This window comes from Phaenicophaeus curvirostris, chromosome 19, assembly GCF_032191515.1.
Source record: "Phaenicophaeus curvirostris isolate KB17595 chromosome 19, BPBGC_Pcur_1.0, whole genome shotgun sequence".
Lineage (NCBI taxonomy): Eukaryota > Metazoa > Chordata > Aves > Cuculiformes > Cuculidae > Phaenicophaeus > Phaenicophaeus curvirostris.
The window spans coordinates 5,596,888-5,614,506 of NC_091410.1; the positions used below are offsets into that span (position 1 = coordinate 5,596,888).

General features: G+C 43.8%; 1 protein-coding gene across 1 annotated transcript; it reads left to right on the plus strand.

Annotated features, from left to right (window-relative positions):
- The first annotated feature begins 216 nt into the window (after positions 1-216).
- On the plus strand, positions 217-16,406 carry LOC138728728 (myosin-1B-like). Its single transcript, XM_069872304.1, has 38 exons — positions 217-435; positions 522-665; positions 758-914; positions 1,694-1,721; positions 1,819-1,936; positions 2,016-2,108; positions 2,222-2,285; positions 2,368-2,466; positions 2,575-2,678; positions 2,761-2,899; positions 4,657-4,775; positions 4,866-5,015; positions 5,583-5,753; positions 5,981-6,287; positions 6,615-6,688; positions 7,156-7,243; positions 7,339-7,456; positions 7,980-8,103; positions 8,190-8,326; positions 8,428-8,683; positions 9,583-9,825; positions 9,930-10,106; positions 10,192-10,337; positions 10,425-10,515; positions 10,604-10,993; positions 11,110-11,236; positions 11,472-11,590; positions 11,879-12,075; positions 12,435-12,618; positions 12,705-12,870; positions 13,048-13,172; positions 13,439-13,747; positions 13,890-14,093; positions 14,733-14,858; positions 14,952-15,122; positions 15,209-15,313; positions 15,560-15,655; positions 16,132-16,406. The coding sequence occupies exons 1-38, from the start codon at positions 232-234 to the stop codon at positions 16,285-16,287; spliced, it is 5,826 nt and encodes a 1,941-aa protein (XP_069728405.1). The 5' UTR covers positions 217-231; the 3' UTR covers positions 16,288-16,406.
- Positions 16,407-17,619: the final 1,213 nt, after the last annotated feature.

A 17,619-nucleotide genomic window follows, 5' to 3' on the forward strand; every position in this document is an offset into this window, starting at 1 on the left:
ACTGGAATAAGGGAGAGAAAGTAAAAATAATCTCAATCTAAGACAGGTATCTTGAATAGAATCTAAATAAATTAAAGGCTATCTAGGGTGAAAAGTAGATAAGACAGAGAGGGAGACTGTGAGAGTAGGCAGTCAGGTGTGTGGTACAAAGGCATTTCTTCCTTCACTCAACACTGTGATGTGTCTCTCCACTTCAGCCTCGTGTTGTGCTGCATTCAGTAAAGTGCAGCCATGTCGTCAGACTCGGAGATGGCGATATTTGGGGAGGCAGCTCCTTACCTCCGAAAGTCAGAAAAGGAGAGAATCGAGGCCCAGAACAGGCCTTTTGATGCCAAGACTTCAGTCTTTGTGTCACATCCTAAAGAATCCTATGTGAAAGGGACAGTCCAGAGCAAAGAATCAGGGAAGGTCACTGTCAAGACTGAAAGTGGAGAGGTGGGTAAAATGCAAGATTTGCAAATAGCATTTGATTCCCTGTTGCAGCTCTTAGCTGACATACATGAATCTCCTTCCTCTGACAGACCCTGACCGTTAAGGAAGATCAAATCTTCCAAATGAACCCTCCCAAGTACGACAAAATCGAGGACATGGCCATGATGACCCACCTCCATGAACCCGCTGTGCTGTACAACCTCAAAGAGCGTTACGCAGCCTGGATGATCTACGTAAGTGCTGGCAGCAGCCTTCCCTTGGGGAGCTGGGAGGAACCGCTCTGCCAGGCTGAGCGCAGCCAACGTGCCCTCTGCCTTCCTTGCAGACCTACTCGGGTCTCTTCTGCGTCACTGTCAACCCCTACAAGTGGCTGCCGGTGTACAACCCGGAGGTGGTGTTGGCCTACCGAGGCAAGAAGCGCCAGGAGGCCCCTCCACACATCTTCTCCATCTCTGACAATGCCTATCAGTTCATGCTCACTGGTGAGTGGCTCTCAGAGTGATTCTATCAAAAAGACATTTTGAAAGTAACCACAGAATATCCTTTATAAATATGCTGATGTTTTCTGAACACATCATTAGATGTTTGTTTTGTTTCAGTCGTAGCATTAATCACTGATAACTTAAAGAGGACTTTTTCTTATCGTTATTTCTAAAAGAGGAGTTTAGTACCAGAGATAGCGTGTCAGGAAACCGATAAGGCAAATGGACCAGGTGGAACTAGGAGTGTCATTATGTCTGTAATGAAATACTGACACTGAACAGGGTACGAGATCATATGTGATGTGGAAATTCTGTTTGACTATGTGACGTTAGTTCATGAAAGGGCTGCGGAAAACATTAGTGTCACGAACGTTCAAATTTGTCTTGATAAAATCATGGCATGAAACAATGAAACAAAATTATATATTGCTGCTAGTTTTGCTTCCACCATTTTAATCCTTTCTTTCTCTGTGCTACTGGATTCAGAGCTACTACCCACACTTAGGAGTCCTTTGTTGTGGGTCCTTACTCTCCCTTTCTCTACTGCTCTGAATACAGTCTGGGCAGCAGAGTAGCAGAGTATTTAAGAAAGTAAAAAAATGAAGAAGAAACAATATGCAGGAGTAAAGAGCCCATAGGGACAAAGCATACAGCCTTTCAAGGGTTTTCAGCGTTCTTAGAGAATTTTTTTCTTCTCATAGCTTACATTTACTGCATTAATATTCAGTCTTTTTGTATTCTTTGTTTACAAAGTGTGTTTCCTTCTCCCTCTTCCCCAGATCGTGAGAACCAGTCAATCCTCATCACGTACGTACATCCCTGCTCGGGTCCCTGTGGGGCTGCCCGGTGCCAGGAGACCTCCTGCCTGACCACACGCTCTCTGCTTCTCTCTTGGGTTTGGCAGCGGAGAATCCGGAGCCGGGAAGACTGTGAACACAAAGCGTGTCATCCAGTACTTTGCAACAATTGCAGCGAGTGGGGACAAGAAAAAGGAGGAGCAGCAGCCAGCAGGCAAAATGCAGGTGAGGTCCGAGGGGTACAAACCCACAACTATCAAATTTATTCATGAGCTATATCATGACAATAACATTTCTATTTTAGGGGACACTTGAGGATCAAATCATCAGTGCCAACCCTCTGCTGGAGGCCTTTGGAAACGCCAAGACCGTGAGGAATGACAACTCCTCGCGCTTTGTAAGTTGTTGCCTGGGACAAGATTACTTTTCTCCTGTCAGCACACTGACTCAACTGTTCTTACAGTCAGGGTTGGCAAAATAGGTCTCAATTCACTTTTCTGCTTCTTGCAGGGTAAATTCATCAGAATCCATTTTGGTGCCACAGGAAAACTGGCTTCTGCAGACATTGAAACATGTAAGAGACCCTCCTGGCCTCATCCTTTTCCTTCCAGCTTCCCTTTGTTCTTGTGCTGACTCTGTCCTACTGTCCTTGCCAGATCTGCTGGAGAAGTCCAGAGTCACTTTCCAGCTCAAGGCGGAAAGGAGCTACCACATATTCTATCAGATCATGTCCAACAAGAAGCCAGAGCTAATTGGTAGGGAAGATCACCCACTTCTCCAGAGAGAGGTCATGGAAGAAAAACACTGAATTCCTTTATGTGCCAACTGCATTTCATCTGTATGGGTTTTGTCCTTCTTTTCAGAGATGTTACTGATCACCACCAACCCGTATGATTATCAGTATGTGAGTCAAGGTGAGATCACAGTTCCCAGCATCAACGACCAGGAAGAGCTGATGGCCACAGATGTAAGTCATGCAACAGAAGCTTTCTTAGGCAGACTGTGACCTTTAAAAGGCACAATACTTATTCTAATGATTCTTTTGGCAGAGTGCCATTGACATCCTGGGCTTCACTCCTGATGAGAAGACAGCCATCTACAAGCTGACAGGGGCTGTCATGCACTATGGGAACCTCAAGTTCAAGCAGAAACAACGAGAGGAGCAGGCAGAGCCAGATGGCACAGAAGGTATCCGCACGATATTTGCTGGAGTGCAGCGTGTACTGGGATACTCAGTGATACAATAATTCAGGGTCAGAATCACTGACCAGCCTGCAGTCTTCCCCAGATGCTAGTCTGGTAGAATACAAGTGTGTCTTAACCAGAGGACTTTGGTGGAAGAAAACAGCTCGGTGGAAGATGTATATTAATTTGAACTATGCATTTCTTAAGTACCAGTGAATCCTGAAGCATGATTCCATTGCACAGTAGAAGTCAGGCAGAAGAAAAGCAAGCTTTGCTACTATACTGAGTGGCAGCTTCCCATGCCTGGCAAAAGACCTGTAGCCACGCTGATCACTGACTTAAGTTGATGTACCCAGGTACATCACTTACCATCAGCTGTAGTCACCTCTAATGCTACTGTTTCTGGGTGAGAAGAATCAGAGAATCATGGAATCACTGGGTTGGAAAAATCTTTGAGATCATCAATTCCAACCATACCTGTCCACTCCTAAATCATGTCCCTAAGCACTTCATCAACACATCTTTTAAACACCTCTAGAGATGGTGCCCCAGTCCTGAAGCTGCTCAGCTTCAACGCCTGTGTTCTGGAGACAGCTCACAATTCCTGAACTAAACATCGTTCTACTTCATTTTATATGGAGGCAGGGGTTTAAAAAGGAACAGATATGTCTATCACATTTGCTTTGCTTTGAATTGATCAAAGGTGATTTTCTTTAAGGATTCATGGAAGTATTTCCATGAAACAAGAGTTATTTCCATATAGTAAGAGGTTTTTCTTGAGGTGTTTTTTAGTGTGTGCAGTTTGGTGATTTTTTAGGGAAGTTACGACATAAGGGAAAATAACAGCGTGGAATACAGAGCAATGAATCTGAGAGTGATGACTAATAATAGCAGAATAGGCTACAAGATATAGCGTGAACACAGTCAAAGGAAAGTTATAGAAGAACATAATAGAGCTGGATGACTCTTTATTAAAAAAAAAAAACCAAAGTGAAATCATACATAAGTTCCAAGCTTGTTCTTGTTCCATACCTTACTCTTTCTAGTGACAGTAAATACTTCTTTGTAAATAAGACATACAGCATACAGTAGAAGCAGCTCAAAATTAGCATCTATATATATATTCTATAATGAGGTTTGGCCTTCCAACATTAAAGCACTCTGTAAATAGTCCTGGTGCTCACTATCATCTCTGCTGTGAGAAGAGAGGGGCAGTAAAACGCAAAGTGATGACAGGGTATATCCAGTGCTCTAGTGCTTGCATTTAATAGCCTGGAGTCAGAGGAATGGAGAGCTGGAATAGCCCTGTGTGTGTGATACTCATCCTTAGGGAGAATGTGCTCCCACTCTAGGAGAGATCCCATTTATGCTTTAGCACAATGCTTCACCAATCTCTTTCTACTAACACAAGAGTTTCACTGACTACGGCTTTCAGGACCGTGTATTTCACTGCCAACCAGTTTCCTTTTCTGCTTTGTCGCTTGTTTGACTTGCCATTTTCATAGTCCTTTGCCCTTTTGTCTGTCTTGTTACTTGTTTCAAAATCTGCACGTTCACGGCAAAGGCAATTGGAAGTATCCTTACATTTACAAATCAACTAAGTTAAACAGGGAAAAAATCTTTAAATCCATAAAAAATGTAATATCTTAAAGTATGCAACCTGGAGTATCTGTGGCTGCTGCAGAAACAATTCTGAATTACTACAAGCTACGTCCTCTGGGAAACTAATCTTCCATCCTGCTACATGCTTGTTTCCTTAGTGGCTGACAAGGCTGCCTACCTGATGGGTCTGAACTCAGCAGATCTGCTCAAAGCCCTCTGCTACCCCCGAGTCAAAGTGGGGAATGAATACGTGACCAAGGGTCAAACTGTGCAGCAGGTAAGAAAGATCCCTGTTTTGCTGACAAACCTTCAGGAGTTCCTCGTTCACTCTGCACAGTAACTACAAGACTTATGGTTTTTATTTCAGGTGTACAATTCTGTAGGTGCTCTGGCAAAGGCTGTCTTTGAGAAGATGTTCTTGTGGATGGTTATTCGTATCAACCAGCAACTGGATACGAAGCAACCCAGACAATACTTCATTGGTGTCCTGGACATCGCTGGCTTTGAGATCTTTGATGTAAGAACAGTGTTTTATTACCATGCTTTTAGAAGTTACTCTTTGGCATGCCAAAGTATTTAGGAAGGAATGTTTGCATCAAAACCATCATGAGTCCCATAGATTTTTAGTTGGGAGTAGATATTTATGTTGCACATATGCCAATGGAAATTAAGAAATGCAGTCTTTTGACTGATTACAAACAGTAGACTAACAGTGTATTTGGTGCCTAATACAGAGACATCAGTTCCATAGATAGAATTTCTGCCTAGAAGGCTTGGGACATGCTTTGAAATCAGCATTTGGAAATGTTGAATAAACTAGCACTGTAGATTGTCCCATAACTGAGTTAGCCCAGTATCCTAGATATCAAAAGTGACAAGTCCGAAATATTAAAGTGACCTAAACTTCTAGGGATCATGAACACATGGATAAAGTTTAGCTTGCCAAAAACCACACACTGACAGATATTCTGAACCCCTGGCTGAGTAAAGAAGGAGCACTCTGAGATCACAAAAAGCCAGGAATGTTCTTTATCCCTAGCTTTCTAAATTAACATTATTGTAATTTCTGTTTGTAATTGTGCAGTTCAACAGCCTGGAGCAGCTCTGCATCAACTTCACCAATGAGAAACTGCAACAGTTCTTCAACCACCACATGTTCGTGCTGGAGCAGGAGGAGTACAAGAAGGAAGGAATTGAATGGGAGTTCATTGACTTTGGGATGGACCTGGCTGCCTGCATTGAGCTCATTGAGAAGGTACTTGTGTAATTCACAATATCTAGTATTTCCAGAAATGCATCAGCTTTCTATATATTTATCTTGAAAGGATAAACATGATATTGTAACTATATAAGTTTTAATTATTCTACAATTTGCTTTGCTGTGCAGAAGAACAATCCTGAGAAGTGTTAACGTTCTCCCACTCAGGAAACTATTTCCTTATCTGTGATTTTTTCTGCCTTTTCACCTCTTCCTCCTCCCAGCCCATGGGCATCTTCTCCATCCTGGAAGAGGAGTGCATGTTCCCCAAGGCGACTGACACCTCTTTCAAGAACAAGCTCTATGACCAGCACCTGGGCAAGTCCAACAACTTCCAGAAGCCCAAACCTGCCAAAGGCAAGGCTGAGGCTCACTTCTCGCTGGTGCACTACGCTGGCACGGTGGACTACAACATCACTGGCTGGCTTGACAAGAACAAGGACCCCCTGAATGAAACTGTTGTGGGGCTGTACCAGAAATCATCCCTGAAGACCTTGGCCTTACTCTTTGCCTCTGCTGGAGGAGAGGCAGGTCAGTTCTCTAAAATTCGTATTTTCATTTTTATTAATGAGTCTACCAGAGACATGAATATCAGGTGGATTTTTTTCTAAAAAAAATGCACATTGTGCATTCTCCCACGGCCTGAATAACAGAAAAGATCAAATGTGTTTCAGACCTTCCACTCAGCCATGGTAGTCCCTTGGATTACCACACACTTTTGGTCCTGTGTTCCTTTAGACTGTGTGTCAACTCTGTTTCCCACTGCATTGTTTCTTAGCACAATTGATACTCACAGACAAGCTTCTTGCAGTCCCATTGAGAAAAATTTTACAAATGGAAGTTTTTGGTGTTCTTCAGAGAGTGGTGGTGGTGGCAAGAAGGGTGGCAAGAAGAAGGGTTCTTCTTTCCAGACTGTCTCAGCTCTTTTCCGGGTAAGCAGAGAAGTCATTCTCTATGTTATATGTAGCATTTAACGCCATTAAGCTTTCTCTTTCCTGCCTTTCTGCAAATTTGGTCCTTGCCCATCTTCCCTTGTCCTATTTGTGGGTTTGCTTCTGTTCCTATCAGTAGTGTCTTCCATGGAGTGCAAATCTGGTGATTACAATGAATCATCTTTCACTTAAAATTATGCCTTTTGCCATATATTTCGGGGCACCATTCTCCATAAGTGTCCTGTCTGACTGGATGTGTCCCCCAGTTTCATGAAAACACATTACACGGTTTTGTGACTTTCTCTTATGCCCAAGTTTGAAAGGCAGAATAAAACCCTCAAATTAGAATGGCTATAAGTGGGAATAAAAAAATCCATTATTGCTTTCCAACAGTCTTCTCAGCATGTGGCAGTATAACTGCAGAGGTACCATTTGGTAATGAAAAATCTTTGCTCATGAACCCACAGGAGAACCTGAACAAGCTGATGACCAATCTACGGAGCACCCACCCCCATTTTGTGCGCTGTATCATCCCCAATGAAACCAAAACACCTGGTAAGAACCTTAAGTAAAGAAAAATTAGAATATGATTAAGCCATCATTCTCTATGCTTTGTCATGCACTATCAATTAATTGTCTTATTTGCTTAGGTGCCATGGAGCATGAGCTGGTGCTGCATCAGCTGCGCTGTAACGGCGTGCTGGAAGGGATCAGAATATGCAGGAAGGGATTCCCCAGCAGAATCCTCTATGCAGACTTCAAACAGAGGTCAGTCTCCCTTCTTCTCTCTGTTCTGTCTTCACTGCAGATGTTGTACATGTTAACTATTTTAACTCTTGTGGTTATTTTTTAATTGCAACCCTGACTGTAACTGAAAGAAAGGGGAAATGCTGGAATGTGTAACCAAAGGCAATATGTATGGCTCAGTGAAAGAGAAATTGCTGAGAAATTAGGAGACAAGTCTTGTGTCCTCACTGATTACTATGCACCCAATAGCTGAACCTTGCCAGGGTCTCTGAACATGGAAGCACAACAAAGCTGCGCAAGCCAGTGATTACAAGATTTACAAATATAAACTAGGAAGTGGCCACAACACGTTCTCAGACAAAAATTACAAACTCAGGTGGAGTGCTTTGGCCAGGTTAGAACTTCATTATAATGATAACTCTAAACAAGGGATGAAATTCCAACTTCCTCAGCCTCAAGCTGTTGCAAAGACTGCTGTGAATTTCAGTAAGCAGGATAACATGACTTGGGGTCACCTTTGTTCATATTTCCTCTCATTCCACAGGTACAAGGTGCTTAATGCCAGCGCCATCCCAGAGGGACAGTTCATCGATAGCAAGAAAGCTTCTGAGAAGCTTCTTGGATCCATCGATGTGGATCACACCCAGTACAAATTTGGCCACACCAAGGTACAAACCCTCCCTGACTCACTCACTGGGTGCCTGTGCTTGGGCTTTACCTGACAGTGATGTGCTGCAACCTTCCCTTTCTCAAGGTGTTCTTCAAAGCTGGGCTGCTGGGTCTCCTGGAGGAGATGAGAGATGAGAAGCTGGCACAGCTCATCACCCGCACTCAGGCCAGGTGCAGGGGCTTCCTGATGAGAGTGGAGTACCAGAGAATGGTGGAGAGGAGGTAGACATTCCTCATCTTCAGTTAAAGTCACTGTAAATGGGGGGAAGAGTTGGCACGCTTCATACAGAAAATATTCAATGTACGTTTTAATCATACTTCAGGGAGTCCATCTTCTGCATCCAGTACAATGTTCGGTCCTTCATGAATGTGAAGCACTGGCCCTGGATGAAGCTGTTCTTCAAGATCAAGCCCTTGCTGAAGAGCGCAGAATCTGAGAAGGAGATGGCCAACATGAAGGAAGAGTTTGAGAAAACCAAGGAGGAGCTTGCCAAGTCTGAGGCAAAGAGGAAGGAGCTGGAGGAGAAAATGGTGGCCCTGCTGCAGGAGAAAAATGACCTGCAGCTCCAAGTACAGTCTGTGAGTATAATTTGTGTTTCTTCCAGGGAAAAATAAATAAGCTCTAAATCCTCTCTCATAGTATGGAACTCTGACACTGCACACTGAATTTCCTTAGAAAATATTTTAATCTGAATTTCTAAAGTAAAACTCAGACCACCCATTGTCAACATTATAATATGAAGTTCTAACTGGGTAATGACTTTTTAAGTCTCTGTTCCTACAGGTATGTTTCTCATAAAGTTCCCAATGAAAGGTCCAACTGTAGTCAGTACAGATTTAGTATATACAGCCAACAGAGTCTCAAGATCAGTTCAGTTAACAGCTTACTCTGGGTTTAATCAGTTGCCTAAATAAAAGACTTTTATGTCATTTCTTATGATACACGGTATTTCACCTGTCCTCGTGCAGCTCCGAGAAGACACAAATACCCTTTATATCCCAACTGTCAGCCCTGCATATGTGTCCAATGTCCTTTAGAAGATCCAAAGGTTTGTCAACACTTACACAACGCTCTTGTGTTTCTAAGTGTCTAATTCATAGCTTAAAACTAAAGTCGGGTTCCAAACTAAAACACCAATTACATCTAGAATGTGTACCAGTGTAGCTGGAATGAAGAAAAATTCACTCCCAGTCTTGTCAAGAAAAGCTTTTAAAGGGATAAAACAAAAAGATATGTGCATAATTACATTCAGAGATTAACTTTCAGGGACAATAACAAAAATCCTTAGTAAAAAAAAAAGTAAAAATATATTAAGTAGAATAAAAGCCCACACTGATTTAAAAGAGGCTGCTCATAAAGCATCCCCCAGAAGATAATAAAAAATAATAATTCCATGTATATTTTTTTCAGCTGGAGATACCCTTTCTGTATTTGGCTATTGCTAAACCTTGAGATTAACAAAGCTGTTCCCTAATAGGAAGCTGATGCTTTGGCTGATGCTGAGGAAAGATGTGACCAGCTCATCAAAACCAAAATCCAACTGGAAGCCAAAATTAAGGAGGTGACTGAGAGGGCTGAGGATGAGGAGGAAATCAATGCTGAGCTGACAGCCAAGAAAAGGAAACTGGAGGATGAATGTTCAGAGCTGAAGAAAGATATTGATGACCTTGAGTTAACACTGGCCAAGGTTGAGAAGGAAAAACATGCCACGGAAAACAAGGTATGAGGCAGAAACTGTCACTCCCATGCCAGGGAAGAGCACTGTGCTGTTACAGCACTGCTGTGTCTATATTGTTCATCACACTTGCTCCCTTCTTCTCCAAGGTGAAAAACCTCACCGAGGAGATGGCAGCCCTGGATGAGACCATTGCCAAGCTGACAAAAGAGAAGAAAGCCCTCCAAGAGGCCCATCAGCAGACACTGGACGACCTGCAGGCAGAAGAGGACAAAGTCAATACTCTGACCAAAGCTAAGACCAAGCTGGAGCAGCAAGTGGACGATGTAAGCACACGCGCATTCAGCAAGAACAGGACAGGTATGGAGTTAGACCTGGCTGGCAGAGCACTGATGGTCTTGTTGGTTGTAGCTGGAAGGGTCCCTGGAGCAAGAGAAAAAGCTGCGCATGGACCTGGAGAGAGCTAAGAGGAAACTTGAAGGAGACCTGAAGCTGGCCCATGACAGCATAATGGATTTGGAAAATGATAAGCAGCAGCTGGATGAGAAACTGAAGAAGTAAGTGTGGCTGTGGGGCACCTGAGTGTGGGGCTGGTTCTCTTGCCTTTTTCCTTTGAGCTCTTACACCGTGTCCTTTGCCCCAAGGAAAGACTTTGAAATCAGTCAGATCCAGAGCAAAACTGAGGATGAGCAAGCCCTGGGCATGCAGTTACAGAAGAAGATCAAGGAGCTCCAGGCAAGTCTCTGTTCCATCCCCTCTCTCACCCTGGCACAGGTCAGGCAGGAGGAGGGCACGGGTGTGAAGGGTTCCCAATGTTCTCCAGGCTCGGATTGAGGAACTGGAGGAGGAAATTGAGGCAGAGAGAACTTCTCGGGCAAAAGCAGAGAAGCATCGGGCTGACCTCTCGCGGGAGCTGGAGGAGATCAGCGAGCGCCTGGAAGAAGCAGGAGGGGCTACAGCAGCTCAGATTGATATGAACAAGAAACGTGAGGCAGAATTTCAGAAGATGCGTCGCGACCTCGAAGAGGCGACACTGCAGCACGAAGCCACGGCTGCTGCCCTGCGCAAGAAGCACGCGGACAGCACAGCTGAGCTTGGGGAGCAGATCGACAACCTGCAACGAGTGAAGCAGAAGCTGGAGAAGGAGAAGAGTGAGCTGAAGATGGAGATTGATGACCTGGCCAGTAACATGGAGTCTGTCTCCAAAGCCAAGGTACGCAAATATCTTACAGATTCATTGACCCAGTGGAATACAATAAAATTTCTTGCACTTGCTATTGTTAGGAGCAGGAATGGTTAACTCCTCTCTTTCTGTGTGTTGACACACAGGCAAGTCTGGAGAAGATGTGTCGCACACTGGAAGACCAATTGAGTGAGATTAAGACAAAGGAAGAAGAGCATCAGCGCATGATCAATGACCTCAATACTCAAAGAGCTCGTCTGCAGACAGAAGCAGGTCAGATGTGCACCTCTCTGTTGGGCGAATGTATAACGTGAGAGAGTTAATGCAGAAATTACCCATCTGGGCACACGGTCTGTCCAAATGCTTGGCCTTCTCTGTAATGAGAAATGCATGAAATGAGGCCATAAGATTCTGCAAGGCCTGCTGACTGTCTGGTTTTATGACCCTAAATGTCCACAATATTGTCATCAACAGCACTAAAAGCTTTGTATATCTGCGAATTTTCCAGGTGAATATTCACGCCAGGTGGAAGAGAAGGATGCTTTGGTTTCTCAGCTGTCAAGAGGCAAGCAGGCATTCACCCAGCAGATTGAGGAACTCAAGAGGCACCTAGAGGAAGAGATAAAGGTAAGAAGACTTAATCACAAATGTATGAAATCACAGAATCATCAAGATAAGAGGGAGAAAAATAACCATTTAGGTAATGCAGTGCCAGGCTTCCCATATCAGCTTTGTGCCCCTTTCCCTGTAGTCTGGCCAAAAAAAATTCTTCTGCATTTTCACAGATCTTCCTTTCTCATTCAGTGGCTTTCCATAGTATTCACAGCAGAATAATCCAGTGTCCATCATCATTTCAGTCAGGAGAGATTTCCCAGGATATTTCCATTCACTGCGGCAATACAATTTCTCCCCCAGGCCAAGAACGCACTGGCTCATGGCTTGCAGTCTGCTCGCCACGACTGTGACTTGCTCCGCGAACAATATGAGGAGGAGCAGGAAGCCAAGGGGGAGCTGCAGCGAGCCCTGTCCAAGGCCAACAGCGAAGTGGCCCAGTGGAGAACCAAATACGAGACGGACGCTATTCAGCGCACGGAGGAGCTGGAGGAGGCCAAGTACGTAGAGAATGTGAAGAAGGCTGGCAGAGTGAGAACAGGGCAGCACTGTGATGTTATTGGGAAGAAGCCAGTGTTCTAGTTTTCGTGGGGTGGCAGGAAGAGAGAAAATATAGCTGAGAGCATTGGGAAAAGCAGAAGCAGCAAAGCCCTTCAGATGCAGAACAACAGAGAAATGCTAGTGTGAAAAACAGAGTGAGCAGCAGAGTCGGACATAGATATACAGCTGCTGTCTGGAGAAGTTCCTACACCTCTGTGTAAATGGGGATCACACACTACCAAGTGGCTAAGTGTTCTCTTGGGAAAACAACAGGCTCCAATTCATTTTCTCACTTCAAGCTGTGCTTATCTCCTCCCAGGAAGAAGCTGGCTCAGCGCCTGCAGGATGCAGAGGAACATGTTGAAGCCGTCAATGCCAAATGTGCCTCCCTGGAAAAGACAAAGCAGAGGCTGCAGAATGAAGTCGAGGACCTGATGATTGACGTGGAGCGATCAAATGCTGCCTGCGCAGCTCTGGATAAGAAGCAGAAGAACTTTGACAAGGTCTTTTGGGCTCCAGCCCTGGGGTTCCTGGGCAGAGAATTCCCTCCCCGTTGCCACATCCATACTCAGACCTGTTTTCTCTTCAGATCCTGGCAGAGTGGAAGCAGAAGTATGAGGAAACACAGGCTGAGCTGGAAGCCTCCCAGAAGGAGTCTCGCTCTCTCAGCACGGAGCTGTTTAAGATGAAGAATGCCTATGAGGAGTCCTTGGACCACCTGGAAACGCTGAAGCGTGAGAACAAGAACTTGCAGCGTAAGTTCCTGGCCCTCACATTCTTGCAGGGCTTTCTCACAACATTGTCTACTAAGCACCACAAATGGGTCTCTGCCTGAAGGTTGGCAAACATGGTTGTCACCATGGTGTAGCAGTAGCAGGACTTTTCCTATTTGGCTCCATCCTTGATCATACCATTGTTCTTTATTCCCACAGAGGAGATTTCTGACCTCACGGAGCAGATTGCAGAGGGAGGAAAGGCAATTCATGAGCTGGAGAAAGTCAAGAAGCAGATTGAGCAGGAGAAATCTGAACTCCAAGCCTCACTGGAGGAAGCTGAGGTACAATCTCCTGTTCTTATTTGTTTAATTGCAACACCATTTAGGAACCTCAGATAGCATTTCTGAAATTATACGCATTGTGAATAAACCCCTCAAACAGGAAAAAGGGAATATGGGACACCATTTAAGTCTTTGCATACATTGGAATCCTTTTCAGCAGTATCAGACCTCATGATGTAGATTATTCTTCAAGAGAAGAGGTCACCTATAGTTACTGATATTGCTGTTTATATATCAGGATTAACTGACTTCTGGGTTTTTTTCAGGCCTCCCTTGAACATGAAGAGGGGAAGATCCTGCGCCTCCAGCTCGAGCTCAACCAAGTGAAGTCAGAGATTGACAGGAAGATAGCAGAGAAAGATGAGGAGATCGACCAGATGAAGAGAAACCATCTCAGAATTGTGGAGTCCATGCAGAGCACCTTGGATGCTGAGATCAGGAGCAGGAATGAAGCCCTGCGGCTGAAGAAGAAGATGGAAGGAGACCTGAATGAAATGGAGATCCAGCTGAGCCACGCCAACCGCCAGGCTGCAGAGGCACAGAAGAACCTGAGAAATGCACAGGCAGTGCTCAAGGTATGGCCCAACAAAGTGTTGGTCTCTGGCTACTGAAAGAGCTAAAAATTTTCTGGGTCGGCAAGTCTGTCAGTTCTTTATTGCTGTGAAATTAGGAAATAGGAAAAATATGCCTCACAACCTGTCTTGTGTCTCTGACCAGGATACCCAGATACACTTGGATGATGCTCTCAGGGCACAAGAGGACCTGAAGGAGCAGGTGGCCATGGTGGAGCGCAGAGCAAACCTGCTGCAGGCTGAAGTTGAGGAGCTACGGGCAGCCCTGGAGCAGACAGAGCGGTCAAGGAAAGTGGCTGAGCAGGAGCTTCTGGATGCTAGTGAGAGAGTTCAGCTCCTCCACACCCAGGTCAGTGTATAAATGTATTTAATATTTAGTCTTTTGCTTCACATACATAAAAAACTGAAGACTGGCTGAACTGCAGCAGTATTTTGGAAAATGCATCATAGCAGATAACAAAGTGACTTTTCAGCTGCAGATATAATATGTATTTCACTAAACTACAGTGCCTATACCTTAAAAGTAGTAAATTCAGAAAGATATGTGAGGTTCTTGCTCAACTACTTAAGAGAGTTCAACAGCTTTCACATTTACATTTGAGACTATAAAGTCAAACTGAAGTTGGTCGTTACCAAGATAGGAACACACTAATACTGTCATTAGCATAATTTAATAATGTCACTTTAAGTATTCTATAGCACCATTTAAAATTTTCAGTGCCACTAGATTGAAAATGGCAAGGAAAGGTTATGTCTATTTACTTTACCTGTCTGAATTCCTTCTTCATTGATGGAGTAACTGTGAGTAAAGGCATGGGGGTTATTCCTGAAATACTGAAGCACATCACTGCTGAGAGAGTAAAAGCTATCACAGCATCCCCTTTAGAACAGAATCCCACGTGACCCGATGGCACAATTTGTATTAAATAGCATTTATGCAGCGTTCTTGATAAGATATTGCAAGTTAACAAATGATGCTCTTCAACAGAACACCAGCTTGATCAACACCAAGAAGAAGCTGGAAACAGACATTGCCCAAATTCAGAGTGAAATGGAGGATACAATCCAGGAAGCCCGCAACGCTGAAGAGAAGGCCAAGAAGGCCATCACTGATGTGAGTTGGAGGCTCCTTTCACCACTGTTGGTAGTTGCATTCTCCTCCAACATGTCTCCAGCTTCACAATGTCCTTGATCCTTTGCTCTCCAGGCAGCCATGATGGCAGAGGAGCTGAAGAAGGAGCAGGACACCAGCGCCCACCTGGAGAGGATGAAGAAGAACCTTGACCAGACAGTGAAGGACCTGCAGCACCGTCTGGATGAGGCTGAGCAGTTGGCTCTGAAAGGAGGCAAGAAGCAAATCCAGAAACTGGAAGCTCGGGTGAGTAGGGCTGGTATTTGAACAGGAACAAACATATCCCTTGGAGAGATACCAGGGCAGCTCCAAAGATGGGCTTCTCCTTTTAGGTGCGGGAGCTGGAAGCAGAGGTTGATTCTGAGCAGAAGCGCAGTGCTGAAGCCGTGAAGGGTGTGCGCAAGTATGAGAGGAGGGTGAAGGAGCTGACCTACCAGGTAAGGCTGGAGGCTTCTTTGTGTTGACACACTCTATTTCCAGGAATTAAGAATGCTGGCGTGTTGCCTTCCAGAGGGATTCCTTTCTATACCTATGTCAGTTGCTAGGACATAGTTAATAGGATTTTGACCTCTGTCCTTCTGGACAGCAGTGCTTTGTAAGGAATGTTACACCCTGTGTTTCACATTTATGATATTTAGAGAAAGAGGAAAACAAGGGGTTTTATTACTTTCCATTCTCCATAGTCTGAGGAAGACCGGAAGAATGTTCTCAGGCTCCAAGATCTGGTGGACAAGCTGCAAATGAAAGTCAAGTCCTACAAGAGGCAAGCTGAGGAGGCTGTAAGTATCACTCTGACCATGACCAGACTTCATTTGCTGGAGGCAGAATTCTCTGTTGGTATTTTTTCCTGTCCACCTTTTTGAAACTTTGACTGTTTTGGTGTATTTGCTGCTACAAGACAATGCTTTGGAGAGGAACTGTACTTCCCCAGCTCTATTTGTTCTGCTCTAAGTCTCACTTTCTGCTTCTATTTCTTCCTTGTTACTTTACTCTTGGTGTTAGAAGCAGCTGCTGGTCTGTCTTGATCAGTACTCAGCCATCAATTATGCCTAGATCATGCTGTGTGTAATGTGGCCATGGCCTTTTTGACAATCTGATTCTCTTTTGGTGCTTTTAATTCTCTGTGCAACTTCTTACTTTGATGTTGAACCTGCCCTACTTGCTGAGCTGTGACTTTTAAATTTTTGTTTGCCCAGTTTTCAGACACTGAGTGCCAACATGCTGCCTGTTTTCACAACTTGCTTTTCCTGCACAGGAGGAGCTTTCCAATGTCAACCTCTCCAAGTTCCGCAAGATCCAGCACGAGCTGGAGGAAGCCGAGGAGCGCGCTGACATTGCAGAGTCGCAGGTCAACAAGCTCCGAGTGAAGAGCCGGGAATTTCATAGCAAGAAGATAGAAGAGGAGGAATGAGGATCTCAAGGCTAAAAAGTGACCAGAGACTTGCATAAAGTGTAAATCTCTGTGTCGCTTTCTCCTGTAATTATCATTTCTGACTAGGTAATAAAGATAGTAGAGACCTTTGCATATGAGCAATGAATAGTGCGCTTTCTTTATTCATACTGGTGTTCATTACTTGTGGAGTACATGTACACAGTTGATGTCCACATTTAAAAGTCCATTAAACAGCAGTGCATTTCTGCATTTACAGTTTTAGAAATGCATGAGGAAAAATAACAGTTATATGGATACACAATTCATCTTGCTAGGAGAAGTATGCACTTCCTCACTGGATTAAGACTACATTCCTTCAAGTTATTTTGATGAGTTCTTAGGAAAAAAAAAGGCGTAAGGGTGTGAGAAATTCAAATTTCTACTTTGATTCACTAGACTGCAGTTCATCCCAAGCATTGACAAGCAGTCAAACCAATGTGGTGAGACAGTGGCATGAAGAGACGTCCTCACCCTCTTTCTCTGAAGCTATTTTGTTTCATCCATAACACAGAATGATAGCTGGTTCACAGACGGGGTGGGTGACAAGAATCTACTATTAACAGACTATAGAAGAGAGAATAACTAAGGCTGCAGACTCCTGGACATAGGTAAAACCAAGAATTCTATGGACAACTTGAACATGCATTAAGATAGATAAAGGTAATGGAGTATTTCCATTTTTTTCATTATAGACACCATATAATCTAAATAAGTAATGTCATAGATTGAAAAAAAACCCCAAGCTTAAGTGAATATTACTTAAATAACATTTTCCATGGAGTTATTAGTATGGTATCAGGAAAGTCTGCTACACTTGCTAGAGACTGATTTTGAATATGGGTAGATATTTCTATATCAAAAAGAAGAGAATTAATGCTGGTAGTTGTGTTCTTATCTTGACTTCCCTCATACAGTCACAATTTCCTTTCCTCACCCCTTCAACATACTGGGCCTGTTCATTTTCCTAAGAACAGAATATTAGCCCAAAACATAATATTTTGCATTAAACTGAACTAGACATTGAACATTTACATGTTGATTTCAAATGTATGATAATATAAAGCACAACATTGATTGGGTAGGGTGTCTAAATACTGATCACACTTTACAGACAGCTTAGTAAATGGTTTGAGAACACATTCCGTATGTTTAAGGGCTCTGGTAAATTAGAAATGAAGCTTTACAGACACTGCTAAATAGATATGGTTTCACCAAGCCAGAGAGAAAGAGTGTGAAGTTGACAAGGTTGGTATTTTTGGTGTATGTGACAAGCTTTAGCAGCTACCTCAAACTTGCTGTTTATTTAAAGCA

Coding starts and splice junctions, on each gene's coding strand:
- LOC138728728 (XM_069872304.1), top strand. CDS start 232: ATGTCGTCAGACTCGGAGATGGCGATATTTGGGGAGGCAGCTCCTTAC. Junction 11,237..11,471: donor TCGTCTGCAGACAGAAGCAG/GTCAGATGTGCA, acceptor CGAATTTTCCAG/GTGAATATTCACGCCAGGTG. Junction 13,173..13,438: donor CCTCACTGGAGGAAGCTGAG/GTACAATCTCCT, acceptor GGTTTTTTTCAG/GCCTCCCTTGAACATGAAGA.